This window comes from Castor canadensis, chromosome 12 (assembly GCF_047511655.1).
Source record: "Castor canadensis chromosome 12, mCasCan1.hap1v2, whole genome shotgun sequence".
NCBI lineage: Eukaryota > Metazoa > Chordata > Mammalia > Rodentia > Castoridae > Castor > Castor canadensis.
Genome location: NC_133397.1, coordinates 113899482 through 113927208, shown reverse-complemented (window position 1 = coordinate 113927208; position 27727 = coordinate 113899482). Strand labels below are relative to the sequence as shown.

The following is a 27727-nucleotide window of genomic DNA, read 5'->3' as shown; positions in this document are numbered from 1 at the left end:
GACTATCATGAAGAATACTGGATTCAGAGTCAGGGTTATGATTTCTTTTCTAGTGCTTATTAGTACGTTAGCCTTAGGAGAAGGTCTAATTTTTATGAGACTCCGTTTCTTGATCTGTAAAGTGAAAAGAATACTATGCACGTTGTAGAATTGTAGTAAGAACTAGGGCTAATGAGCAACAGTGCGTACGTAGCACAGAGATGTAAGTAGATGGTCATATTAATTAACCCTGTGGAGGCTGGTAAACTTCAGTGTAACTGAGTACAGTCTGGGCCAAAATGAGAGAAACAGAAACATATTTCTGTCTTGGTTGGAAGATTACCTCAGATCCAGCCTCCTGCTATCCCAGAGGACAACTTGTGTTTGTTTTTGTGTTGTAATACATCTCTAATCCTTTTTCTTTCTACACAGTGGGGCCCATATCCCATCTAGTTGGGACAGCCCAAATGCCTGACTTTAAGATAAAAAAGATTCTTGAGCTGCTCTTCTCCAATGTCTTACCTCAGATTGATTTTTTTAAAATTCGTATTCATAAAAATCAGGGAAGCTTACTAATGGAAAAGTAGTAAATTTGTGTCAGCTACTTTAGAACCCATGATCCTAAGATTTGAGGCCTTTATGGATCTTATCCTAAGTACATGTTAATGAACAAGGCTCTTTGAGCTTATTGGAGTCTGCCAGAAATGCAGCTTTGAGGGTTTTTAAATTAAGAAAGTAATTCAAATTATGGATTCTTTCAAAGTTACTCCATCCCTGTTCTTCCTCAAAAGCTTCAAACGGAAGTAGGGAAGTTATATTCTGAGAGGCACATTTGACAAGGAGTCTGCTCCCCTGCTGCTTTCCTCTTTCTAGATGAGTACGTTGCCAGCTTGCACCTGCCATCATTTGATGCCCACCTGACAGAGCTGACAGATGACCAAGCAAAGTATCTGGGACTCAACAAAAACGGGCCTTTCAAACCTAATTATTACAGGTAACTTGGGGGAAAGCAATGAAAAACTCTTTTCCCTAATATTAAACTAACCAACCTAGCCAGCCTTCTTCAGTAAAGATCAGTGGCTATACCTGGTTTTGCAGTGGATAATAACTGTTGCAGATCAGCAGGGTCAGGGCTGAGGATGCAGTTCAGTGGATAGAGTGCTTGCCCTGTATGTGTGTGTCCCTTCCTAGGTTTAGTCCAGCACTGTAAAAAACAAAACCAACAACAACAACAAAACCATTTACAGAGTAAGCAGAGAAATTGTATCCAGTGGTAGATGTAGAGAAGTTAAGTGTATTCTGAATTTGAGGAGCTTAGGCCTCACCCCAGAGATTCTGGTGTACTTGGTCTGGGATGAGGCTCAGGCAAAGATATCTTATAAAAGCTTCCCAGACTATTCTAATGCATAGTCAGTATTGGAAAACATTGGCTTATATTGTTGGGTGTAGGAAGTAGTGCCAGAAATGGCATTGTCAGCAAACAGAGACAAATGGTGCCTGAGGTCTGCATACAGGGATCTCTTGGATAGGCTGGGAAAGGACCCTGGAGAAGGTGTTCTGTTTCTTATTCTTCTCTTGGAACTTTCATGTGGAAGACATAAGTGTTAGAAGCATGGCTCAAGTGGTAGAGTGCTTACCTAACAAGCTCAAGGCCATGAGTTCAAACCCCAGCACTGACAGACATACACACACAGAAGTGTTAACCAGTCAATTTCTTTCTTTACAGATACTAATGGACCATATTATCAACGATCAGTCCATATGAACCACACAACTCTAAAAGAAATATTTTTTAAGATAACTTTTATTTTCTTCTTATTCCTTTCCTGTTGATTTTTTTTTTCTATAATGTCATTTTTGTTTTTTCATCTCATTATCAAAATTTTGCAGACCACACAGGAACTTGCTTCATGGGTGTTTAGATGAACCTGAGGTTCAAGGTTCCTCACCCTAGTCACTAAAGAAGGATTTTACTCTCCCAGCCCAGAAAGGTGATTCTTTGCCATTTCTGGGGATTTTAGTCTTATTAGGTACTTTCTTAACAGGAAATGCTAAGGTACCTTCTATGTGGAACAATCTACAATATCTAAATTGCCTTAAAAGAGCCCATTTCTTAGCTGCTGAAATCAGTGCTCTTTCACTTCTTCAGAGGAGCAGGATGGTAGCTACCTGCCAGGTAGGTTAGGTGTAGGTGGTGCATGTTAATTCCCCTTAGAAGTTCCTGGCCTGTGTTCTGTGGGAAGGTGGGGGTGTCTGGCTTGGAGATGTGTCTTTGTGCTGCCTGTGAAAACCCAGCAGCCTCCTAGATCTGCAATGTGGCCTTGCCTCCACTCCCACCAGTGTCTTATTTTCCTAGTTTTTAACTAGACTGCATTCTATCAAGTTGAATTTTGTCCCCTAGCATTTATTTCTGTTGTATTTTTTTAATTAAGGAATTTTTAGTGTTAACACCAAGGAACTGCTCAGGTGGTCAGTTACCAGTTTCTCTTTTGAACCTTTGAAGTGAAGAGTTGAGTCTCAAGAAACTTTGTCTCAAACTCTGATGAGTCCCTCTGTTTCTAGCCCATAGTTTATAGCATCAGTGAACTGGAGCCATAAACAAATTTTTTCTGCTCTGCCCCATACAGCTTATGCTGAAGGCAAATCTCTTGAGCCATTACTCAGTGTAACACTGAGCTCTATCTTTAGGATTTATCCTCTTAAGAGCAAATTTCTAGTCAGCTGTGCTTCTGCAACCTAAAATATTTAAAGGGAAGTAGGTGTAGATAAGAAGAAAAATGATAAATTGGGCCACAATCAAAGAAATCTAACTATAACATGTCTGGAACTATAGGCCCTGTCTAATGTTAGTTTTACATTTAATTGAATGTACGCACCACTTTCAATTGACACATGTCATAAAAAGTTTATGAACTAAGACTTTAAATAACAGTTTGTGTATAAAGAAAGAATTGGTACATCCTGGCTCATACTCCAAAAGAATCCCCAGAGAGGCCATCTCAACGATCAGAGCAATTTCTCTTCATGCTGTGCACCCTGCTTACCAGCATTTCTGCATGGTCAAATGAGCTGTATGCCCATGAGTGTTAAATATGTAATCATACAGGATTTTAAATCTTCAACTTGTTCTAGCTTGTGATCCTTCAAAGTTGGGTCATGTATTAGTGCTAGATACTAGAAATTTTTACTTCTCTCTTTCCACTGATCAGAGAAACAAATGTTAAAAACAGGAATATTAAAAAGGAAAGCTTTTACCCTGAAGCTTACTAGCAAGGGACAATTATCTTGCCAAAACTTTTTCCCCTTTCCTCTTCCATTTCTTCCCACCCAGTCCTTTCCTTGCCAGTGTGACTATGCTTTCTTCTCTGTAGATGATAACATTTGAAGCCCTTTCTTCTCGGGCACTTAACCAGCCAATCAGAACACCACATTTTTAGGGGAGGTAATCTGGCCAACACTATCTATCAGGTCACCTCTGCTGGAGGGAAGGGGCCCAGGTCCTGTTGCCCTCTGGTCTGCCCTCTGATCCCATATCTGTTACTGTGTCCATAGGAATAATAGGTAAGGGCTCCGTCTCTGTCAAGCCATGTAACAGGACACTGTGGGAATGTCTGGCATCAGAGGAATGCGTGGAGAGCAACTTGGGAGGAAAACGTTCATTTTGTATTGAATGATTTTTAATGAATGCAATATTAATTCTTGCAGATGAGCAATAATCATTAAACCAATTAAAATGATAAGACCTTATTGGTAGTGTGTGTCTTTCTTGGTTGAATATAAAAACTTCATTAGAACCTGTTTTCTAACAAGGGACATGTCATAGGTCAGTAGTGTTTAATAAATTTGTTGAGGACTTATTGAGGCTTGATACAGAGTTCTTCATTAATATCTTTTGGGATTTTTTTTTTTAAGATCTCACTATTTTGCCCAGACTGACCTCGAACTCCTGGGCTCAAACCATCCTGTTTCAGCCTTCCAAGTTGCAGTGTTTATAGGGGTACACCACCGTGCCCAGCTATTATTAGTATCTAAGGCTGCTATAGTTTGGAAGGTGAATGCTCCCCAAAGGTCCACATGTTATAGCATGGTCTGGAGAGTATCACTGTTGGGAGTTAGAGCAGAACTTTAGGAGGTAGAACCTAGCAGGAAATCATTAGCTCACTATAAGTAGGCTTATAAAGAACTCCTAAAAGTTTAAGCTCCACTCCCTCCTAAACCTGTATCAGTCTCTGAAGTTGCATCATTGCATTTTGATATAATAAGATATCTTAGTTTGTTCCTGCTGCTATTTAAAAAAAAAAATGAGACTGGATATTCTACAAAGAACAGAAATTTATTTTCTCACATTTCTGGAGGCTGGGGTGTCCAAGATAAGGCACCAGCAGATTTAGTAACAGGAGCAGGCTGCTCTCTGCTTCGAAGGTGGCAAGTCTTGCTGCATTCTCATATCGTGGAAGGCCAAATAGGAGCTAGCAGGTTCTGTCCAGCCATTCACAAGGGCATTCATCCCTTTCATGTGGTCTCTACCATCATGATGTAATCGCCTCCTAAAGGCTCTACCTCTTAATACTACTACATTGATGATTAAGTTTCACCTGACGAATTAAGTGGGAAACGTTCAGACCACAACATTCTGCCCTGGCCTCCAAAATTCATGTTCTTACATATTAAAAGAAAAGAAACATTAGGCCAAGCATAGTGGGACATATCTATAATTCCAGCTAAGGAGGCAGAGGCAGGAAGGATTACAAGTTCAAGGCCAGTATGAGCAAAGGTGGTAGTGAGAACCTGTCTCAAAAACAAAAGGTCGGTTGCCTAGCATACACAAGGCTCTGAGTTCCAGCACAGGAAGAAAAAAACAATATTCCAGTCACTCCAAAAGTCTTACTTTTCCAGCACCAACTCAGAAGTCTAAGTCCAGAGTCTCCTCTAAGTCAGGTATGGGAAATACCAAAAAACAGTTCATCCTGAGGCCATTTGCTCTCCAGCTGTGAACCTGTGAAATCGAACAAGTTATGTATTCCCAAAATACAATAATGGGACAGGCATGGGATAGATATTCTCATTTCAAAAGGCAGAAACAGGGAAGAAGAGAGGAGTAACAGGGCCAGACCAAATCTAAAAGCAAAGTGAACACTAAGGGTTAAGGCTGCAGTGTAACTAGATTCCATGTTTTGCCTTGCAGGCACAATGAGGTGGCTTTTAGTCCCCAAGTCTGCACAGCCCATATGGCAGGCAGCTCTCACCTGGGGTCTTGTGCGAGCAATTTGGAGTTGCACCTGGTTTCTCTAGTTCTGGGGTCCCAGGCAACCCTAACCCTATGCCTGCATTAGGCCTGGGGACTGTGATGCCCCTGCCCCTGTAGTACTCTGTCTAGGCTCAAGACATGCTTTGAAATCAATTTCACTTCTGGAGTACTTCAGTTGTCTGGCAAACAGAAAACACTTTTTCAAAGTTCTAATACTGTGTATGGTTCCAATACTTCATATAACTTTCTAATACTGTATATAAAATTGATTAAAATTACAAAATTGCAAGTTAAAAATTACTCTCCTAGACATTCTAAACTGCAATACAAACTTACCTTCCCAAGAAATTAATTGCAATGTAAAAATTCTGTTTTCTCAGTTTGATTCTCAGATTGATTCTCTAATTGCAGAGAGAATGCTGGCCAAGATACAGGTAGATTTAGCTTCTGCTGCCTAGACTGGAATATCCTTTGTTCCATATCATGTGTAATGACATACCTAAGGAAAGGCTTATTTTCAGCTCATGGTTTTTGAAGTTTCAGTCCATGTTTGCTTGGCCCTGTTTCCTGTAAACTTGTGGGAAGAGAGTACATAATGGTACTAGGAGCACACAGCAGAGAAGAAGCCTGCTCACCTCATGGCAGTCAGGAAGGGGTCATCAGATTTATCACCCAAAGTTTGCTACTCACTCATTACCAGCCCCAAAAGACTGGGCCCAGCAAAGGGGCATTTTAACCACCACTGGCACACAGACTACTTTTATTGGCACTTGGGCTGCCCACGCACCAAAGAAACCAAACTGCACTCCTGAGGAGAAGGTCACAAGATAAGTTATCTGTTAGTGGTGACTGCCTTATTTCTGTTTTCCTCCTTTTCAGTCACTGGGACACATAAACTTACCATGATGTGCAATATTCCTTCCATACCTGCTGACTCCCCTTTAGACTATATTCTCAAAACCTAGACCACTTTTAAGCCAGAAGTTCTCAAAGGATAAAGCTCATCTTTTTTTACAATAGCCCTAGTACATATTAGGGGTGTAGAAAAAATGGCCAGTAAATGGGACTAAGCTTTAAGTATATTTTACGGTTGGATCTCATAAAAAACCAAACTACAAGTAGAGTGAGGTTCTAGTATGTACAGTCTTACATGTGCCTGTATCAGAACCCAGATCTTTGTGAAGGCTGTAGACTCTTAATGCCCATACCTTCTTGGTAGAGACAAATGGGAACCAGACAGTCTAGACGATACCTTTTTTTGGCAGGGGGAGGTCCACAAAACCCCTTAAATGGGGCTCAGGCCACAGAGGCAGACTTTCTGCCAAGTACAATTCTAAAGAGCCCTCAGTCACCTACAGCTCTTCCAGTTTCAATATCCTCTCTCTCTCCATATGCTCTCTCAGGCTTCTGTAGTCCCCGAGCCCCCAAAGAGCTCACCTAGTTTAACTGAGGTACCCAGAACTCTGGCCCTCCTTCAGATACTACCACCACTCCTTTATATCCCCCCCAACCAGAGGAACCTCTCCCTGCTAGCACCAGGAGCAGTACTTCTGGACTCTCCTGTGAGAGGTGGCCAACAGGGATGGTGGAACTATTCAGGTGCACTCACCTTTCTCCAAGTCCAGTCTAGCTAGGCCAATCTTCAGAGAGTCCCACCAAATTTATAGAAGAATTTCAGGCTATCTCCCTTTCCTTTAAATTGAGCCCCAACAGTTGTAAGGGTCTCTCTCTCTCTCTCTCTCTCTCTCTCTCTCTCTCACATGTACATAACATCCAATCATATTCCATATGAAAAGTTCCAGTCTATGTGGTCAATCACTTGCTTGCACTTACGTGCAGGCCCTATTTTTCAAACATATTAGTGTTACTGTGATTATCTTTAGTAGAAATGGGGGTGACTGTAGAGAGAGAAATTACATTTCAGTAGAAAACTAGAGTACCCATTACTAGATTTTACCCCTGTTCACTATCTTCAAGCTTTTGTTATCTACCAAAACCTAAATTCTAGTTTCCCCCCATCTGGCTATACTCTCCAAACTAATGCTTCCAATTTTTCTCTCACCCTACTGACTTTACATGACTGAAAACTAAAACTGTCCTCTATCTGAAACCCTTCAAGCTGAAACTGGATTAAGAATTGATAGAATCTTCAAAGAAATCACCATAATAGGTTATGTACAGACATCCTACCTGCCGCTGGGTGAGTCACTGAGAAAGCTTACCAGAATACCCAATACCATAACCAGAGATATTCAAACTGCAAAATCATCAGATTCCAGCTACCATCCTCATTCCACTATTTAAAGATTCTTCATGCTTAAGTCTAAAAATCTTGACTAACTGACATTTGGACTCAGACAACTGAGTTTGTAGTTTTTCTAACATTAATCTTTCTTTTTTTATTTTCATAGCAATTCTCATTAAATGCATGACTGCTTCCACTATCCAGAAAATATCTTTTGGATATTTTCCAAGAAATTACCAAGCCTCAACAAATGGTTTAGCTAGTCCACAAAGAATAAAAGCGATCTCAGAAATGGACTCCTGTTGTTTAAAGGAAAGAATGTCTCTTCTTTCCTTGAGTAAGAAGCGAAACTGGCAAAAACTTTCCTTTAAAACTTTGGTAAGGCTCTTCTGAATCCTTGTTTGACCAGGTCCAACTTTGGACCTGTCCAAAGAGCTAAAATAGGTCTCACAGATAAAATGACACTTTTTTTCTGTCCTTCTGGAACCCAATTTGGGCAAGAATTCTGCTAAATCAGTTTAGTGAACTCCCCACTTCCTCTCTGACACCCCTCCCCCCATATCTTGGCACTTTGGCCTATCTTCAGCAATAATCCTCCAAGTGGTTTAAGTAGGAAACCCTTATCTTCAATGTTGCCTCTTAACAATTTTCCATCCACTGACTTCACCTTGCTCCTTGGTTGTCAATCCCTATGTGGCTGTTGGAATAGGAGTTCAATCTAATCTCTCCCTCAGCAAAACTTGGTTGGAGTGGTTCTATACCTATTGTCATGGCCCCCTTTGAATAAAGCCTGCCTTATCATCTTTAGCAAGTTTCTGAACAATTTTTCTTTAATAATTTTTGGCTCTTACCTTTTTTTCTTTTTCTTTCTTTTTTTTTTTTTACTATTGTACTGGGGGAACATGACATTTACAAAAGTTCTTACAATATATCATAGTTGAATTCACCCCTTCATTATTCTCCTTTATCCACTTCTCCCCCTACCTAACATTTTTAAATTAATACATTTTAATTGTCACATAATTGCAACACATTTATGAGATACAATATGCATTTCAATACATGTATACATTGCATACTGGTAAGATCAGGGTCATGACATCATTTCTTTGCACAGGGAACGTTCAAAACCCTCTCTATAAGGCTAAAGCTATTCTGAAATACTCAATTCATTGTCACCACAGCTATGTACCCATTAACCACCCCTCTGCATCTCTCCTTCCCCCATTATTTCTCTAATATTATATATAATAATATATATATTTTTGTTCAGCCCACTAGGCACTTTATATATGAGTGCCCCATTCTATTCCACTGCCTGGAGCATAAGAGGCATTTATTAAATGTTTGTTAAGTGCCGACTAAACTGTTGTATTTATTTGTACATCTTCCCCACGTGGGTGTAAACTCTAAGCACTGGGATCCTATCCACTAGTTCACTATTACATCCGGGCATCACAGCCTTGAGCAGGACTGTGACAATATGAAGTGTAAAGTGATGTTAAAGGAAGGAGAGGAGCTGAGGAGCTAAGGCTGATCTCACAGATAAAATGAGACCTAAATGGAACTGGAAAGAAGGAGGTAAACTAACATAACCAAGAAACGAACGGTTTCTGGTAGAACAAAATCTCCAGAGGTGATGGGCAATCAAGATGGCTTCCAACACTTGAGGCCACACTCAATATGGCGACCAGGGAAATTTCCTGGAGGAAATCACGCGAGAGTTGCATGACGGCAACTGTCCGCGAATTAAGCCGGGGGTGTGGGACAGTCAAGATGGAGCCGGCTGCTGCCGGTCTCTGCCCGCTGACTGTGAACAACAAGCAGCCCCAGCCGCCGCCACCTCCGCCGCCGTCAACCGCGCAGCCTCCACCCGGGGCACCGCGGACTGGCGGGGGACTCCTTCCCGGGGGCAAAGCTCGAGAATTCAACCGCAACCAGCGTAAAGACTCGGAGGTCAGGAGCTTCGGGGGGCGAGGCTAGCTCTGGGCGGGCGGCGGCGGAGAGGGTCCCGGAGCCGCTTCTGGGCCAAGCTGGGCTTCGGCGGGCTTGGCCGGGCCGAGCGGGGAGCTGTCACTTTACCGAGAAAGGAGGAGCGAGCGAGGCTGGCAGCTCCCCAGGCGGGGGCGTGAAGCCCGGAGCCCGGCCGCCGGGGAGAAGGTCCCAGAGCCGGTGACCGCGGGTTAGCTCCCCTGGTGCGCGGGTTGTGGGTGGTGGCCTGGAGCCCAGCCCGGGGGCTGCAGAGTCGGTGGTCAGCCAGCACCCCAGAAAGCCGGGTAGCCGCGCCCCCAACCTCTGAGTACCTGGGAATCTCTGGTTTTGGGCGCGAGGAGCACGGCGCGTGTGGGCTGGGAAGGGACCCGGGGCTTAGAATGCGCTTAGAACGGAGCTACTTGTCGCTGTGCTGCATGGCCGGAGGTCGCTATTGTGGCAGAGAGAACGTACCTACTTCCCTCAGGCCGCGGGCAGACGGTGCCTTGTGGATGGTTGGTGTGCCAGTGTGTCCGATGCTGAACTGCTAACGATCAGAAATACATATTTTTAAACATGTGTTAGGGCACAGGATTCCCTCCTTTCTTGCTAGTGAACAGTGTCTCTCTTTCCGGAGACACCATAGTCTGGAGCTGACTATTCACCTCGCCCCAAGTTAAAATTCCTCCCACTGCTTCCCTTTGTAGAATTCATGAATGAGAACACACACATCGAGGCATTTTAGGGCTTCTTAATCAGCACATTACCAGAGCATTTACTATGCAGTCGGCCTCACCTGAGACAACTTCCAGGCTGATGAGCAGTCAGTCACTGATGAGAAGGAGTTCATTATCTAAACATGATGTCCTAGCTCATACTAAAGACTGAAGATACTATCTTTAGATCTGTGAAATCAGTTCCTCTAAAGTGTCTGTTGTTGTCCTTGCAAGCTCAAACCTATTTGGCCAAACCCAAAGTAGAAGTACCTTGATCTTGAAGACGCAAAGAAACAGACCTTTTAGGAGCCCTTGGGTGGTTGTATGATGGGACATCAATGGTGACTAGTCAGTAATCTTTCACGTGTGGAAGAGTATGGAAGTGGTGAGGTGGTGACCCTATCTTCATTAATGACAGGAGGCATCTGTGTGTGTGTGTGTGTGTGCGCGCTTAGGTGTGTTACTGGGGATTGAACACAGGACTTCACACATACTAGACATGTGGTCTACCACTGAGCTACACCCCTAGCCCTCCTTTTAAAGAATTATTTTAAATTTTCCTAAGTAGCCACAGAAAGTCAGATAAAATACCCTTCGGTGTATTTTATTTTTGTGGTGCTGGGGATTGAACTCGGGGTCTTGTGCATGCTAGGCAAGCTCTCTACCACTGAGCTACACCCTCCATCACCTGTGGTGCATTTTAATTTCTCTTTCTTTCTACCCTTTAATTTCCATGTCGACTGAATTCATGGAAGACCAGTCAGACAGGGAGTACTTTGATTTGTTTGTAACAGCCTCCTACTAGAAGGAGGGAAAGGGTTAGCGCTGCCATCCAGTGACATTTTCCAGAGCAGATTCTTCGATTCTTACTTCTAAATATATTTATTTTATTTTATTTGACAGTAGTGGGGTTTAAACTCATGCCCTCAAGCTTGCTAGGCAGTCACTCTGCTTCTTGAGCCACACCCCCATACCTTTTATTCATTCCTTTATTGCCCTCACCCTCTCTTCTCTCTCTTGCTCCAGTGCTGTGCATCTTCAAACTCAAGGCCATGCATGTGCTAGGCAAGTGCTCTGCCACTAAGCTGTAACTCCTGTCCTCCCAAGTAAATTTTAATTAAGCCTAGGGAGTTTACCTATTTCTTCCTTGCTTCTTCTCTCTTTCCAACACAAAATTTTCAAGATGGCAGTATCTCAGTAATCACCTATCTCCAGCAGTAAATAGATTCTCTTTTTCACATTCTCTCCTGTGAGTGGGAAGGAGGCCAATCTGTTCCATTTCTGCCTTCTCCCGTTTGTCATTACTCACTGACAATTGAGACAAGGGCCCGAAAGCTGAGGGTTTCAATACTTATTTTGTCCTGAGCTGTTGACATTCCACTATCCAGAAAGAAGTGAGATTTCTGGATTTTCAACACTGTAGAAAATGGTCATTCACTGCACAAAATAGATAGCTTTGTGTTCATTCATTCATATTTGAATATAAACATTCTTTTATTCATTCATGCTAAATGCTATGCTGAGCATCGTGGAATCGCTGGTGAGTAAAATAGATAAAGCTCCTGTTCTCGAGGACCTTGTAGTCTTGTAGAGAGTCAGACACTAAACAGCTAAACATGCCACTGTATAGTTACAGTTCATGATAAGTGCTCTGAAGGCCAAGTATAAAGCGCTCTGAGAAGACTTTATAGGGAGATCCCAACTAGCTCAGGAGACAAAATATTGTGATCAAATATCAAAAAAGTGGGGGGAGTGGTGTCCTGTAACACAACAGTGTCTCTGGAAATGTGCTTTTTCCCTTTGGGAAACTTGGGATGATCTTTTGCATAAAGCTGTCCTTTTATCAACAGGGCTACTCTGAGTCTCCAGACCTTGAGTTTGAATATGCTGACACAGACAAGTGGGCTGCAGAGCTCTCAGGTAAAACATAGACCTTCATGTTATTTGAGGAAAGTTTTTTTAGTAGATCTTTAAGAAAATTAAGAATGAATATCATTTTGGAGTTCATTTTTTTCCTAGTTAGTTCTGTCAATAATACCTAAAACCTGTTAGTTATTTGACTAAGGCCCTGTGTATCTCATAATTTATTTTTACAAAGTGTCTGTTTGTGGTCAGCTCAGTTGACTAGGACCCAGTCCCTATGTAAGGCAGTTAGTGATGCTCCTTGCCATAAACCGTCCCACTGACAGTGTTCTCCTTACAGCAGTGGATCATAAGGGGTGGCAGCATATGTGCACATCTCTTGCCGCCTCTGCTGTTTGTGTGTAATGTGAGGTTAGCATGAGCTGCTTTCTCTAGACTCCATAATTCAGGTCCTGTTCAGAAGGTGGCACTTGAGAGAGATATGTTCAAGATGACAGCCTCTGGTGGGTGTACAATCAAACTGGAAGTGCCCAGATTTATGCTCCACTGGCATTCTGGTCTTCAGCTACAGGGCATGTCAGCATTCTCTTCATTGTGCACATCAGAGCACTAAGACTCTCATTGTAATTAAGTTTCGTCTGAGTTACTATGACTCAGAGACAAAGTTGGAACTGGAAGCAAATGCTTTGCCTTCTCTGTACATGTGAGACCTGGTATGAAATGTGATAGTAATGAGATATTGTTCTTGACAGAGCTTTACAGCTACACAGAAGGGCCAGAATTCCTGATGAATCGAAAATGCTTTGAGGAAGACTTCCAGATCCATGGTGAGATGATTTCCCCTCACATTGGATTAGGAGAGTTACATGGCTCTGCTTAGTCATCTGAATGCCTTAAGTCATCTGGAGTGTGAGAAACCTGCTATACCGATTCAAGGCCTGATGCAACATTTAGAGTGAGCCTTGTGGGGCATTTTGATGGTGGCTTTTTACAGAACAGCAGTGAAACCGTATCTCATATAGAGAGAGGAACTTGTCTCCTTGGTCCTGTGACAGTCTTGATTTTGGAGGATTAACACTAAGTCCATTCCATTATACAGATTTTTCTGGGCTCAGTTATAACTAGTCTCTTGCCCTGCAGTGACAGACAAGAAGTGGACCGAGCTGGACACCAACCAGCACCGTACCCATGCCATGAGGCTCTTGGATGGCTTGGAAGTCACTGCCAGAGAGAAAAGACTCAAGGTGGCCCGAGCGATTCTCTATGTTGCCCAAGGTACTGTGTGGACCTCCTCAGGGGCCTCTGGCACTTCTGCCAGTGACATTACCCAGCAGTCGCATGTGTGGAGGGCTTGGTACCCTGTGCCCTGTGTTTGCAGGCACCTTTGGCGAGTGCAGCTCGGAGGCAGAGGTACAGTTCTGGATGCGCTACAACATCTTTCTGCTCCTGGAGGTGGGCACATTCAATGCCTTGGTGGAGCTTCTGAACATGGAAATAGAGTGAGTACTTCTGCTTAAGGGGCTTAAGGAAAGGGAAGGCAGTGGTGGGAAGGGTGATGGAGTTTGAAGAACTAATGGGCTTTGAGATAGGTAAATGGGCTACCTGAGGCTGAGGGCCTGGTCCCAAGCTGTTCTGATCATCCAGGTTGAGTAATGGGTGAGTTGCTTGAGTGCACATTGAAGACTAGTAGAGACTAATGATGGGTCTCTGCTCCCTGATGCTGGAACTTTTACACCAGACTGTGCAGGTCCTGCCCAGGCATAAGGCTCCCCTCAGAAAGACGCTTTTTGAACTCTGTTTTAAATCTATAGACTCCCCTGCTTGCCCTGCACTTTCCCCTTCAGCAGGAGGCCAAGCACAAATCTGACACATGGGCTCAACCAAAGCTTCTGTAGCTTGTGTCACTACTGGTCCCTTGTCCAATGGAAAGATCAGCTGCTGCTCATGTAAGGATAACAACCATGAATAATAACTAAGACTAGTCATTGAGTTCTACACATCCGAGGCATTGAGGACATGATATGTGCTAATTCATGTTAATGACATAGGTTCTGTTATCCCCATTTTGTAAATGAAGAAACTGAGGCATAGGGAAGTTGACTACCTTGCCCAGGTGCACACAGTGTTAGAGCAAGGATTCAAATTTTGAGAGTTGGCAGTCTTGCTCAGGGCTTAAGTTCTTACCTAGTATGTCCTATGATCTCTTAGACAGTATAAGCACGTATCATAGCATTTTGTACCCCTGTTGGGCAATGTTTGTTTACCTTGCTGGGGCAAGGTACTGACTCAGATTTCTCCTGCAGCAACAGTGCTGCGTGCAGCAGTGCAGTGAGGAAGCCTGCCATCTCCCTGGCGGACAGCACAGATCTGAGGTAAGACAAGCAGCAAGCCTAAGTACCCTGAGCATTAACTAGAAGTGACCTGGGAGCAGGGCTGGAAGGATGACTTTGGGTTTCCTGGTTGTGTGTGCATTCATTGTGCACATGTGAATCTGCAGATTTTTTGGACTCAGTGTGAGTAGACCATGCTGAGAGCTCTACCTGGTGTGCTTGTGTGTGTGTGCAGGGGAGGGGAGTACAAAGGAAAGTCAGGTCAGACCACTTAATAGAGATGCTAAGAACTTGATTGTAGGGTATTTTATATGTGTACAGAACTCAGGGTGTTGCCCCTTGGACTCTCACCTTCTCATATGCACATCTTGATCTCCATCTGCATTAGGTTAGTCCCGACAACGTGATAACGTTTTATAACTGTACAGGAAATAATTGCAATTGCTAAACAGCGTAGTCACATCTCCATATTGGAGTCTGCAAAGTTTTCAGGCTGGGTGTCCGCACCATAGTTAGGGCCCCTGGCTTTCACCTCATTTTCCACTGCATGATAGTAAAGTCTGCCTTGTGTTTGCTGTGATCCTGTCCTGCTTTCACTTCATAGTTTACTCTCACCTATTTTTTTTTCTTTTTTTCCGTGGAAGCTTAGGGCAATAATATTTTTTTTTATGATACTGGTATTTGACCTCCGGGCCACTCCACCTTGAGCACCTTGAGCCTTTCCACCATCCCTTTTTTATGATGGGTTTTTTTCAAGATAGGGTTTTGTGAACTATTTACCGGGGCTGGGTTTGAACAGTGACCCTCATGATCTCTGCCTCCCGAGTAACTAGTATTATAGGCATGAGCCAACGTGCTCGGGCGTTCTTTTGGCCATTGTTGTTCATATTCATTCAGCTTTGAGTAAGTGCTTGAGATAACAAAATTGAACAAGCTCTGGTCCCAGCCTGAGCAACCTCACACAGTAAAGGAAGCACCAGGCAGAAGGACTTAAACATTCCTTTGCTCTGTGGGATGCTTAGATTCACTTCTCAGTTTTCTCTGCGTTGTAGCTTTCACCCACCAGCTAGCCTTTGTACACAGGCTTTTTTTGTGTTAGCTGGGATGTAAGGAAAGCAAGGATTCCTCCCCACCCCCCGCTTTTTTGTTACTCTTTTGAGATTAGGTCTCAATATGTAGCCCAGGTTACTCTTAAACTGGCAGTCCTCCTGTATCATCCTCCTGAGCTCTGGGATTACAGACACTCAGGGTGCCCTTTGATCCCCTGTCCTACTCTATTATGAGCTGATTCTTGTGCTCAGGGTCCTGCTCAACATCATGTACCTGATTGTGGAGACTGTTCACCAGGAGTGTGAGGGTGACAAAGCTGAGTGGAGAACAATGCGACAGACCTTCAGAGCTGAGCTGGGTAGGACCCTGGGATTTTTCTCTGCAGGCCCTACTTGGAAGTCATTGGGAGGGTCCTGTTGCATCTGTGGTTCTGATGCCTTTGGGTCATCTCCAGGCTCCCCATTATACAACAACGAACCATTCGCCATCATGCTGTTTGGGATGGTGACCAAATTTTGCAGTGGCCATGCTCCCCACTTCCCTATGAAGAAAGTTCTGCTGCTGCTCTGGAAGACAGTATTGGTGAGCACCTCCTTGGGGGACTCAGATGCTAAGGGACCAACAGGAGGGAGACTTCCTTATATAGTTAGCCCTCCAGATCCTCAGATTTGTGTCCCTGGATTCAACTAAATGCAAATCAAAAATATCTGGAAAAAAAAATGCATCTATACTGAACATGTACTTTTTTCTTGTCGTTATTCCCTAAACAACATAGTATAACTACCAGTTACATAGCATTTACATTGCATTAGGTATTATAAGTAATCTAGAGATAATTTAAAGTGTACGGAGGATGTGCACAGGTGATATGCAAGGATCACACCATTTTATGTAAGGGACTAGAGCACCTGCAGATTTTGGTATTTGCGTAGGGGAGGGTCATGGATAATGCCAAATGATTCTATATCCCTTAAGTACTGAATTATGTGAATTATAACTGCTTTGGTTTGAAAAATTAATCTAAAAGCTGCTAAAAGGAGATGACAGAAGAAATGTCACTTTTGACACACTGCAGCCAAGGAAGACATGGCCTTTGAGTCAGAATCGATTGGCTTCCTAACTCCTCAAAACTATTTTCTCAGTCATAAAACAGCTTCACTCCCCAGACAATGTGCCTCTCAAGAAGCAGCTCCCAAACCTTAGGTTTGTAAAGTGATTTGAGGCAAAGATAGAGCTGATGTAGTTGGGGCCCTCAGTCAGATGTCACTTGAAGGAAGCAAAAGTGAGTAGCTTCTGTTTTCCTCCAGGTATGGTATGAAATTGACTGCTTCTACCTGGGGAGGGAATGAGTGCCAGAGCTGGCCTGGCCGGTACACTTGGCTTGGGGGCATTGTCTGCAGCCAGTCCCTGGCCCAAACTGGAGTCCTTCCCTCCAGGAGGAGCACTGCTGTCAGTAGGACTCTTCCCTTTCTAGACATGGCCAACTGTGTGGCAAGGGCCTCATGAGGCTGGGACCTCTTAAGGTCATTAACATGCTTATCTTAGCCAGACATCCTGCTGATTCCTCAGGAAGCCTCACTGAAGCCAGAGGGGAAAGCTAATTTGCTCAGGGACAGTGACACTAAGCAGCCTAAGATGACCCCAGCCTAGTGCTGGAGTTTGGGCTTGCTTTTTTTTTTTTTTTTTTTCTTAATCAACCAACAGTATATTTCTAGTTTGGTCTTGGAAGAGTAACATGCACAACTTTTGTTTTGATACCGGGAGTTTAGCCAGTATCATCTGTGCCAAGCAGATGCTCTTTTATTTTAGCTGTGCCCAAGCCCTATTCTTAGGAATTTTTGTCTCTAACTTTGCCTGAGCCAGCCTTGACTTTTCAGTCCTCCTGCCTTGGCCTCCCAAGTAGCTGGGATTATAGGTGTGTACCACCATGCCTGGTTTCATGTACAGCTTTTGAAATAAGAGTCTGCCAGTGTTTCTAGGAACTGGCTCCAATCTGCTGCTTTTTAAAATTAAAGAGTATCATGTAAACAGAGTTAAGTGTATCTGTGTACCAGATTTCATCAACCAATGTTTCACTCTTTCCTTGCTCCTTTTTCTCCTCTCCTTAGCTATGGTCCCTAAATTTTCCTTTTGGTGGCTTGTTCCAAGCCTGTGTGGGTCTCTGTTAAGATGTGGGTTATGAGGGTGTGTTTTTGAGCCTAACACTATGATCAAGGACCAGCCTTGCAGATACAGTGACCGTGGCTCTGCATCCCCATCTGACACAGTGCACACTGGGTGGCTTTGAGGAGCTGCAGAGCATGAAGGCTGAGAAGCGCACCCTCCTGGGCCTCCCCCCACTGCCTGAGGATAGCATCAAAGTGATCCGCAACATGAGGGCTGCCTCTCCTCCAGCATCCGCCTCAGACCTGATTGAACAGCAGCAAAAACGGGGCCGGCGGGAACACAAGGTGAGGGGACTGAGGGCCCAAGACTCCTGTAGGCTTATGAGGCACACACTCACAGGGGCAAGGCCCTAGAGGAGCAGGGGTTGGAAGTCAGCTCTGACCAGCTAGTCAGAATGAATGCCTCCATATCAGGGACACTTTCTAGCCCCAGACACAGTGTACAGCAGGCACTCTAGATGTGGCATTTTTGAGATTTGGCTTCCAGTCTTGACTCCCTTTCTGTTTTCTTTACTGTTCTCAGCTCTTTACCCAACCTTGCTGTGTTCTGTCCACTCATATTGCATTTCTCTTTTCTGTCTCATCAGTGAACTCTGATCTTCTCCCTTCCCTCTGCTTTTAGGCTCTGATAAAGCAGGATAATTTGGATGCCTTCAATGAGCGTGATCCCTACAAGGCTGATGACTCTAGAGAAGAGGAAGAGGAGAATGATGATGACAACAGTCTGGAGGGGGAGACATTCCCCCTTGAACGTGACGAGGTGATGCCTCCCCCGCTACAGCACCCCCAGACTGACAGGCTTACCTGCCCAAAGGGTCTCCCATGGGCTCCCAAGGTCAGGTAAGTTTCAGCTCTCTAGAACACTCTTGACTTCCAAAGCCAGAACCCCCACACCCCCAGGCCAGCACCTGAGGTCCTCTGTAAGGCCAGGCTGACCTTGACTTTGGAAAAAGGATTTCTTAAAAGGTCACCTTCGGAGGGTGACCTTGCTGGTCTCACACAAAGTAGTCCTTATATGGCTCCCGCATTGGTAATTTGAGTTAGCTTTTGGTCAGACTTGCTAGTGAAGGAGAAGAGGAAAAAAATAAAACCAGGAGCGTTGCCCAGCACCAGTGACTCACGCCTATAATCCTAGCTACTTGGCAGGATCTCAGTTTGAGGCCAGCCCAGGCAAATAGTTCATGAGATCTCATCTCCAAAATAACCAGAGCAAAATGGACTTGGAGGTGTGGCTCAAGCGGCAGAGCACCTACATTGTAAGCATAAAGCCCTGAGTTCAAATTCCAGTCCCACCAAAACCAAAAAGCATTTATGCAAACCCATCTTGGAGTTGTATATGATTTCTAACAGAAAAATAGTAGATTAGGGAAGAGTTTGTTTTTCTTCTTTTTTTTTAATGTAGCCCTGACTGGCCTCAACCTCTCCATCCTCCTGCCTTACTTAGTCTCCTCCTAAGTACTGAGATTAAAGGCATATACTACCATGCTCTGCAAGGAAGAGTTTCTTTAGAACCACAGTTAATGTATTTGAGAACTATGTGGGTGAATCAATGGATGGGAAAGTACTGGGAGACATAAGAATGTTATCTCTTTGATAGGCAGCAACTTAAGGAACAGGTGAGTATATGAAAGGTTATAAAAATCACTAACATGCAGGATGTGCCAGTTGTTTGCAAAGGGAAAATGTGACCCACATGAAAAGTTAGTAGGTTTTAACTCTCAGTTTAAAAATGTTAAATATTTAAGAAAGTCTGTTAAACTTATTACTATGTTAACAAAGTATATTTTTAAGGTTGATGTATCACCTTAATTTTGTGAGTAAAGTAGTTATACATTGTACATTTTCTATTGTTTATTGCTCTAGCAAAATTGTAAAGAATGTTAAAATAGCCAAAGGATTTCAGATTTTTTTTCCCCTTTGTGAAAAAGAAAAATAATTGTAGAGACTTTTCTTTCTCCTGTCTCACAGGAGTTTTCTGATAGAAACAGTGTTCTGTTTCTATCAGAATATGGATGTGTGACAATCAGAACTGCCTTGAAATAGTGTTTGATTACATCTTTCCCTGTTTCTTTCTTTGGCAGAGAGAAAGACATTGAGATGTTCCTCGAATCCAGCCGCAGCAAGTTCATAGGCTATACTCTAGGCAGGTGAGTGTGGCCTGAGTTTCTTCTGAAGTTCATTCTCTTGGCTTTTGGTGTGTGGGGATCAAGGTGAATTGGTGTCTGGACTCAGCACAAGGCCTTCTCTTTTCTCCAGCGACACAAACACAGTGGTGGGGCTGCCAAGGCCAATCCACGAAAGCATCAAGACTCTGAAACAGGTAAGTGGCCTTTGCAATTGTTTGGTCTCAGGTGAGTAAAGTGAGACTGGCTGAGTGAGAAGCCGTTCAGAACTGTTGTCTGCTGGCAAGAGCTTGGGCAGCAGCTCTTCATAAGTTTGACATCTTTTATCTGAGCTTTTGTTTGGGACTGACTTGAAAATTTTATTACTTGCCAGTCATTGGCGTTTTAAGGAGCCCAGCACATAACTCTCCCTTTTGCTCGCTCAGGTTCTAAGGCAGTTGAAAGGAGTATTCAGGTGGAGATTGCAGTGCCAGTTTTCCTGCTTGTAGAGCAGTCGGGAAAGCAAGAACACTGCAATGGGTGTCCTAATACCATACTTCTGGAATTAGGTGGGCTTCCTAGCCAGGCTCAGAGCTGGAGGTAGAAAGGCCACAGGCTCTCAGAAGGCAGGTGGGCGGATTCTAAAGAGAAAGGGTTTAGACTAAGACTTACCTGTTCTCCTCCCACCCTCACCAGTCCAAGAGAAGAACAGTGGGTGGGAGAAAGGGGCCTGGAGAGATCACGGTGTTGTAAACCCTCCACAGGGGAGTGACCATCAAGAATGAGGAAGAGGTGTCTCCTCTGCCAATATATGTGGAATATATGTTTAAATTATGGTCACTTGTATCTAGGCTTTTTTAAGTACATACTTGGTTTTTCTTTTAATAGTTTTTCTCCTGTAATTATTGCTGTCTGAGAACCTTGTCCCTCCCTTAATTTGATTTTCTCTAATATGCAGGCTTTTGACTCTGCTTGTAAGATGTAGGTGCCCACTTAGAGAAATATTTGGGGTTTGTGATTTTAGTTAGGGACCTTTGAGGTAACTTAGCCCTCTCTGAGAAGACTGTGTTGGAAAAAAAAAATGTGTCTTTGCCAGGGTGGGAGGAGTGTGGCCAGAGAATAAGGTTGTTTTCCCCGATGCCTCCTTCCCATCTCTCTCCAGCACAAGTACACATCGATTGCAGAGGTCCAGGCGCAGATGGAGGAAGAGTACCTTCGCTCTCCTCTCTCAGGGGTGAGTTGGAGGCCTTCAGCCCATAGGGTCCCCAGCTGTTCCCAGGTACTGTGTTGGCCCTGGCTCACAAAGCTTCCTCAAGGCTCTGGCCTTGCCTCAAAGACCTCCCAGATAAGCATCTAGTGCAGGAGGTGGCACATGTCTAGCAAGGGGGTTATAAGTGCAGACTCTGAGCCAGGCACCTGCCAATCAGTGAGTGGAAACTTGGACATGTGACTGGATCTTTCCATGCTTTGTTTTCCTTCCTATAAAATGAGAATAACAACAGTACCTTCTTTATAGGATTATAAGGATTAACTGAGCTATTCTAAATAAAGTGCCCCATACTTCAGTTTGCTGTCATTATCACCTATGCCATTCTTTACATCAATACTTAGGGATTCTCCTCTAGCCAGCTATCAGACTGACTTGGAGTGTAGCCTGGAGTAGGGTTTTGTATTTGTACCTGTTATGTTAAAAGGGAGAAGAGGAAGTCGAACAAGTGCCTGCAGAAACCCTGTACCAAGGCTTGCTCCCCAGCCTGCCTCAGTATATGGTGAGTGCTGTGTGTCCATGACCTCTCTTGGTGGCCACCAGGTACCTGCAGTGGGATCTCCCCCTATATTAGCTGATCTTCCTCCCACAAGAGCTTCTGCCACTTGAGAGGATATGGGATCACCACATAGCAGTGCTTCAGTCTGGTCCTGGCCTCTTGTGTGTGTCTGAGCAGTCTGTTCTCCTCAGATTGCCCTCCTGAAGATCCTGCTGGCTGCAGCTCCCACCTCAAAAGCCAAAACGGACTCAATCAACATCCTAGCAGATGTCCTGCCTGAGGAGATGCCGTGAGTTACCATTCCTGTGACTGGAGCAGATCTAAGGCGTAGAGTAGAGTGAAGGGCCAATGTTTTTTAGGCTGGATTCTTTTGTTGGCCCAACTTCTCTGCAGATTACATTTAAGATATTCCTGATTCAGACAAATGAAACTGTACTTGATTAGTTTCACTGGGAAGAGAATTGTCTTTAATCCACTTGACCTGGATTCTAGTGTAGACTGCCACTGAGTGAACTCTTGAGTGAACTGGGACAGTCATTTCTCCTTTGCAAAATGGTTGGGGCAGCATTACACCTTTTCAGAGCCCTCCCTCTAAAGCCATGTGATTGGGACACCCAGCATGGGAGAGTTAGCTTCTGGACAGCTTGCCAGTCGCAGCTGAGCCTGCACTGATATGTATGGAGCATGTCCTGACAGCTAGTAAACTGGCAGGCAGAGAATCCTGGCGAATGTCTCTGGGTAGAGTGTGAAACTCTTGGATTCTTCCTCCCTGGCTGCCCTTATCTCTTTGATTAAGAATACAAAGTGAGGTCACGTTCTACATTGAGAAAGACCTGGGACTCTACCTGATCTCTGCCTGCCCAACTCTCAATCGAATTCCTGTGTGGCTATGGCCCTGAAGTCTGGCAGTAATGGCCAGGTGCAGGAGGAGGCCGGGATAGGCTCATACCAAAGGGAGGGTCATAGACTAGTAGGTCATATTGATGGTCCTAGGAAAAAAAAGTCGCAGAGTCAAATATCATATTTTTTCTTACAAAGATTTACGGTAAAAAGACCTGAATTAAGAAACTGATGTAAAACTCATTGCTTCTTAAGTTGATCTAACTTCAACCTTTCTTTCCCCATAACATGAAATTTCTCAACATACTAGTGTTCCATGGAACACGCTTTTGGTAACTCAAGGTAATATAGTGGCTAAAACTTAGGGGAGATCTTTAAAAGGAGAAGTCCATTTTTGGAGGAAAGGCAGAAAAACAGGCCAAGAATGTGTTTGGAGTATCATAGGGAAGAAGTCAAGGTAGATTATTTGGGAGATGTGTGGGTAGAACCCTGGTCCTAACCTGAGATGTTCATGGGGTGGGAGCCTTTGCCCAGAGGTCTGAGGAATCCATCTTGGTTGTGGGCACCTAGACAGGAGGTACTGCACAGGCTCGCAGCTCACCCAGACCCCTGTGTTTGCAGCACCACCGTGCTACAGAGCATGAAGCTGGGTGTGGACGTGAACCGCCACAAAGAGGTCATTGTTAAGGCCATTTCTGCTGTGCTGCTGCTGCTGCTCAAGCACTTTAAGTTGAACCACATCTACCAGGTATCTGCAGGGCCTTCCTTCCTGTTCACTGGGCGGGGGCCTCAGGCAGTGCTGCTCTTCTAGCCCACAAAAAAGAGGCCTTGGGTTTTGACCCCACCTGAGCTCTACATTGATGTTCTGACAAGTCCTCTAACCAAAGCCTTTTTATCACTAGAGGGAAAAGGCTAAGGTCCCAACAGGCATGCTTTTTTTTTGGTTTCAGTTTGAATACATGGCCCAGCACCTGGTGTTTGCCAACTGCATTCCTTTGATCCTAAAGTTCTTCAATCAAAACATCATGTCCTATATCACTGCTAAGAACAGGTGATGAGGACCAGGGACCAGGAAGGGGTGGGTATGGCCAAATGGTAGGGCTCCCAGCTGGTGTCTCCCACTGAGTTCATTCAGCTAACATTTTTCTAGCACCTATGAGCCAGCACTCTGCCAGGCATTGGAACACAAAGATGAATGAGACAGGGCTCCTGCCCAAGAAGAAGCTAGTGTGTTAGACCTGACTATACTTAGTCAAGTGACAGGTGACTCAGCCTGTACCCTGGGCAGAGGCTGTCATCCCAGACTCTAGTATTGCTGTCAGTGTCCCTTCTACACTTTTCACCTGCCTGGTGTGAGTGCCTTGACAGTACCTGCTCATTAGTGTGAGACTTCACAGGGTGAGCTGCCAGCTACCATCATTTCAAGGAAGTTGTAGCATAAGTCCCTTGCCTTGAGCTGTCTCCTCCCCCACCCCCATATTCATTGCTGCAGTAGAGTTTCCACCACTTACACGATTACACACTATCCTCCATCTACAGGGACCTTACAAGTTCTCTTGTAGCCGGTATTTCCTCATCTTACGGCCTGGGAAATTGGAGTGGGACAAACAAGGTAGAATCCTACTTTTCCAACAAGTGAGGGAGGAAAGCCAGGAGCTGGCTCAGTTGTGGCTGCTCTGCCAGACCCAGGCCTTTGTTCACGAGGGTGCCTGGGTTCTCTTGTCCTCTGTAGCATTTCTGTCCTGGATTACCCTCACTGTGTGGTGAATGAGCTGCCAGAGCTGACTGCAGAGAGTTTGGTGAGTAGCGGGGCTTTCCCCAGCTGTCCCTCTGGCATGAGGATTTCCTCCCCCAAAACAGGGTATCTTCCACAGAGGAGGTCACTTTGGCTTTTAAAAAAGCATCAAAGGGGTGAGAAGTGAGGGTGGTGGTGTGGGCCTTGGAGAGCGGAAAGACTTAGATGTAGGGGTTGGTCAGTCAGGGAGCAATCAGGTCTTCAGGGACTACTGACCTAGAGCTTACCTGGTAGAGTTGCTTATTCCTCCTCACACTGGACTTTTGGGCCACAGTCCCCAGTTTTATGGCCCATATTTCCTTCAAGAAAAGGCTAGTAAGTCCCCTGTCCCCCTGCCAACTTGTGGGGTTGGGTCCACTGGGTGGCTCTGAGAGGAGGGCTTCCTGGTCAAAGCATGGAAACCTGGCTACTGTGATGTCATACATGTTGAGGGCCTTTGGACACTGCTGAACACCCACCAGCTGTGAAAGCTGTGATTGTTCCTGGGTTTACCCTGCAGGAAGCAGGTGATAATAACCAGTTTTGCTGGAGGAACCTTTTTTCTTGTATCAATCTGCTTCGGATCTTGAACAAGCTGACAAAGTGGAAGCATTCAAGGACAATGGTGAGTCAGTGGCACCAGCAGGACTAGAATTGGGAGCTCACAGAAGAGAGCCACAACCCAGACGTTCCCCCTCACTCAGTGGGGAGGACCCCTGGTGTGGGGTAGCTGTGTCCTCGCTTATGTTGCTGTAGCCATATCCTTGTATTTTAAGAGCAAATTCCTGGTTCCTTGCTGAGCTGAACTGGAAGCTGGAAGCAGCTCAGTCATGCATTAAAACAAATCCATCCTCACACTTTTTCTTTACCCTTTTAATCCTGATTGGTAGCATAACCAGGGGTCTGGGAGTCTTCCTTAATACTGGGATGCCTTTGGGATAGGTAGGTCCATGAATTTTCTGAACCGCATGTGCACATGGGAATGTTCTGGTGAAAGAGTGCATGGCTTTCTTTGGATTCCAATGTGACCCATAATTAGGATAACCTTCATGATGCTCTCCCAGTTAGCACTTCAAGTCCCATGTACTAGCAAACCCCTGAGACCAAGGGAAATGGGGATGGCTTGTCACCCTATTTGTAATACCAGGAGGTTAACTGACCCTATAGTGGTGCCTGCATTTATTCCCGTCCTCACCTTGGCTGCCCACTGTGCCCTGCCCAGATGTTGGTGGTATTCAAGTCAGCGCCCATCCTGAAGCGGGCCCTGAAGGTGAAACAAGCCATGATGCAGCTCTATGTGCTGAAGCTACTCAAGGTGCAGACTAAGTACTTGGGGCGCCAGTGGCGCAAGAGCAACATGAAGACCATGTCTGCCATCTACCAGAAGGTGCGGCATCGACTGAACGATGACTGGGCGTATGGCAATGGTGAGGCCAGGCATGACTGGGATTGGGGGAGGACTGTGGGGAAGGTGCCATATTTCACTCCCTGCCCATGGTGCCTTAGTAGCCTCTGCTTTTGAGTGTTTGGCTGGCTGAGGAACAGAAAGGAGCTCCGCTCCAGCTTTTGTGGCAGCATGATGGTGGCTCCAGGAAGGACTTTGGGAAGCTTCCCAGCTTTAGCATCTGTGGTCATCCTGATTCTTTCTGTCTCTCCTTTCTAACCATTCCTTTTGTAGGGATTAACACAAGACTGGGTCTCTCCTTTCATTCCCACTGTAACTGCCTAAGTTCTGATCACCTAAACTTGCAGCTCCTGACTGGCTCCCACCTCTAGTTTCTTCTCCTCCATCAGCATCTCAGATTTGGTTCTATTGATGTTAACATGCACACCCTGTGCTGTCACCTACCTGAGTAAAATCCTTTATTAGCTTTCTATTTCCCTTAGAATTGAAGACAGACTCTTTAACGCATGTGGGATCCACTCATCCTCCTGTCCTCCTGTCCCCACAGTCTGACCCAGCTTCCTTTTCAACCTCATTACCTGCTGGTAGTGCAGATGGAGGCCATCACCTTCATCAAACCTAGGGCTCCAGGCACGGAGTACAGTCCCTCCACAGGGATTGGTTCCAGGACCCCAGAGTTACCAAAACCCACAGATGCTCAGGTCCCTTCAGTCTGCACTTTGTGCCTGTGGGTTTGGCATCCCCATGTAGAGAGGGCCAACTACACTTAGTCCCAGAACATCAGCCATGGCCTTTCCTGCTGCTGAACCTCCATGTGTTCTGTTCCATCTCCCGCAGTGTCTTCCCCACCCACCCAACTTCTCTAGCTCTGTTGCTGCATATTCCAGTACAGCTCCTGGCTTGTACAGTGGCTGTGTAACTGTCTGCTCCCAAAGTGCCCTGTGAATTCGTGTGGGCTCACAGTGCGTAAGGCACCTGGTCTGGGAATTGAGAGGGAATGAATAAATGGAATCTTCGGGTTCTTGCCTCGGACCCTGGGGAGCCAGGGAGAGCTTCACCTTTAGAGAAGTAAATTGTGCATGTAGCTCTCTCCTCTGGGCCTGTGTAATCTCTGGGGACAAGCCTCTTTCTCAGTGGATCTAGTTTTTCTCCTTGTACCTAACTTTCCTTTACATCTATGAAAAATTCCTATTAGGGTTCCTGAGGATGGGCTTAGTGGTATCCTACTCCCAGTTGACAATGACCATTCTTAGCACTGAGCGACCTGGCCCTGAGCTGCAGAGAACCCATGGGGAGCTGCTACAGGGCCGGGCTCCTAACCATGTCTTCCTGCTTTGTCCCAGATCTTGACGCTCGGCCTTGGGACTTCCAGGCAGAGGAGTGTGCTCTCCGTGCCAACATTGAGCGTTTCAATGCCCGGCGCTATGACCGGGCCCACAGCAACCCTGATTTCTTGCCAGTAGACAACTGCCTACAGAGTGTCCTGGGCCAGCGGGTGGATCTTCCTGAGGACTTCCAGATGAACTATGACCTCTGGCTAGAAAGGGAGGTCTTTTCCAAGCCCATTTCCTGGGAAGAGCTGTTGCAGTGAAGCTGAAGAAGGTGATCTCCCACCTGCGGACTATCCTGTCATTGCTGCAGTGCTCCTGTCCCCCTCCAGGTGGCAGCACAGTCCCACTGTGCCAGCCCTGTGCTTGTGGGTGAGCCCAGGTTGGCTCTGGTTGATTCCCAGCATCCTTCTCAGGAGCAGTCATCTCTCTGCTGGGGTCTATTCTTCCCTCACTCCTCCCAGTTCCTTCCTCTTTTGGACATTATTGGTTATAATTCATTCCACAGTCTTAAGGCTGGGAAAAGCTGGACTGGGCTGGGCACCCTTTCTCATTACATTTGAGTTTCAGGGTCACACTGACTCCTCCTGAGACATACAACTTTGGCATGTCACATCACCTTGCCAAAAGCTTAGATGAGAGCCAAGACCAAAAATTTGGCATTTTGGTTGTGCTGTATCAGGAGGAGAGGGGAGTGGGTTGATGTCATTCCAGCCTCCTGCTAAGTTTCATCCAGAAGCAATAGCAGAGGCTACTGTAGCCACTACGTTATCAGATTTTGGGTGGGGTTGAGGTCTGGAGAGGGGCTTCCCTTAACCAAAGGTTCCAGTTTCCTCTTGGTTGCAAGGGTCTGTAAATATATAAATCTGTGTGTGTTCTCTTGTGTTACGTTGGGGTTCTTAATGTATTTGTGTATTCTGTTTACATTAAAAGGAACAAAAACAA

General features: G+C 45.1%; 2 protein-coding genes across 4 annotated transcripts in view; both read left to right on the top strand.

Annotated features, from left to right (window-relative positions):
• The window catches only part of Ahcyl1 (adenosylhomocysteinase like 1), a 39869-nt gene extending 36143 nt beyond the window's left edge, over positions 1-3726 (top strand). Inside the window, exons 16-17 of one of the 2 annotated variants that reach the window (XM_020176955.2) lie at positions 853-973; positions 1706-3726. In XM_020176955.2, the coding sequence (XP_020032544.1) occupies positions 853-973; positions 1706-1712 (128 nt within the window). In that variant the 3' untranslated portion in view covers positions 1713-3726. Of the gene's footprint in view, positions 1-852; positions 978-1705 lie in introns of those variants that run through there. The other variant, XM_074050800.1, reaches the window with a different exon arrangement.
• Positions 904-27727, top strand: Strip1 (striatin interacting protein 1). Of its 2 annotated transcripts, none has more exons than XM_074050799.1 (21): positions 904-973; positions 12010-12079; positions 12775-12849; positions 13163-13297; positions 13401-13521; positions 14326-14394; positions 15654-15760; positions 15857-15984; positions 17670-17852; positions 18190-18407; positions 19649-19714; positions 19824-19887; positions 20832-20903; positions 21364-21438; positions 21627-21724; positions 22897-23023; positions 23226-23326; positions 24008-24074; positions 24570-24674; positions 25272-25476; positions 26798-27727. In XM_074050799.1, exons 3-21 carry the CDS (start codon positions 12810-12812, stop codon positions 27043-27045), a joined length of 2229 nt encoding a protein of 742 aa, XP_073906900.1. In that variant the 5' UTR covers positions 904-973; positions 12010-12079; positions 12775-12809; the 3' UTR covers positions 27046-27727. The 2 variants fall into 2 exon arrangements, with proteins under 2 accessions (XP_073906900.1, XP_020032548.2); XM_020176959.2 differs by lacking the exon at positions 904-973 and adding an exon at positions 9220-9428.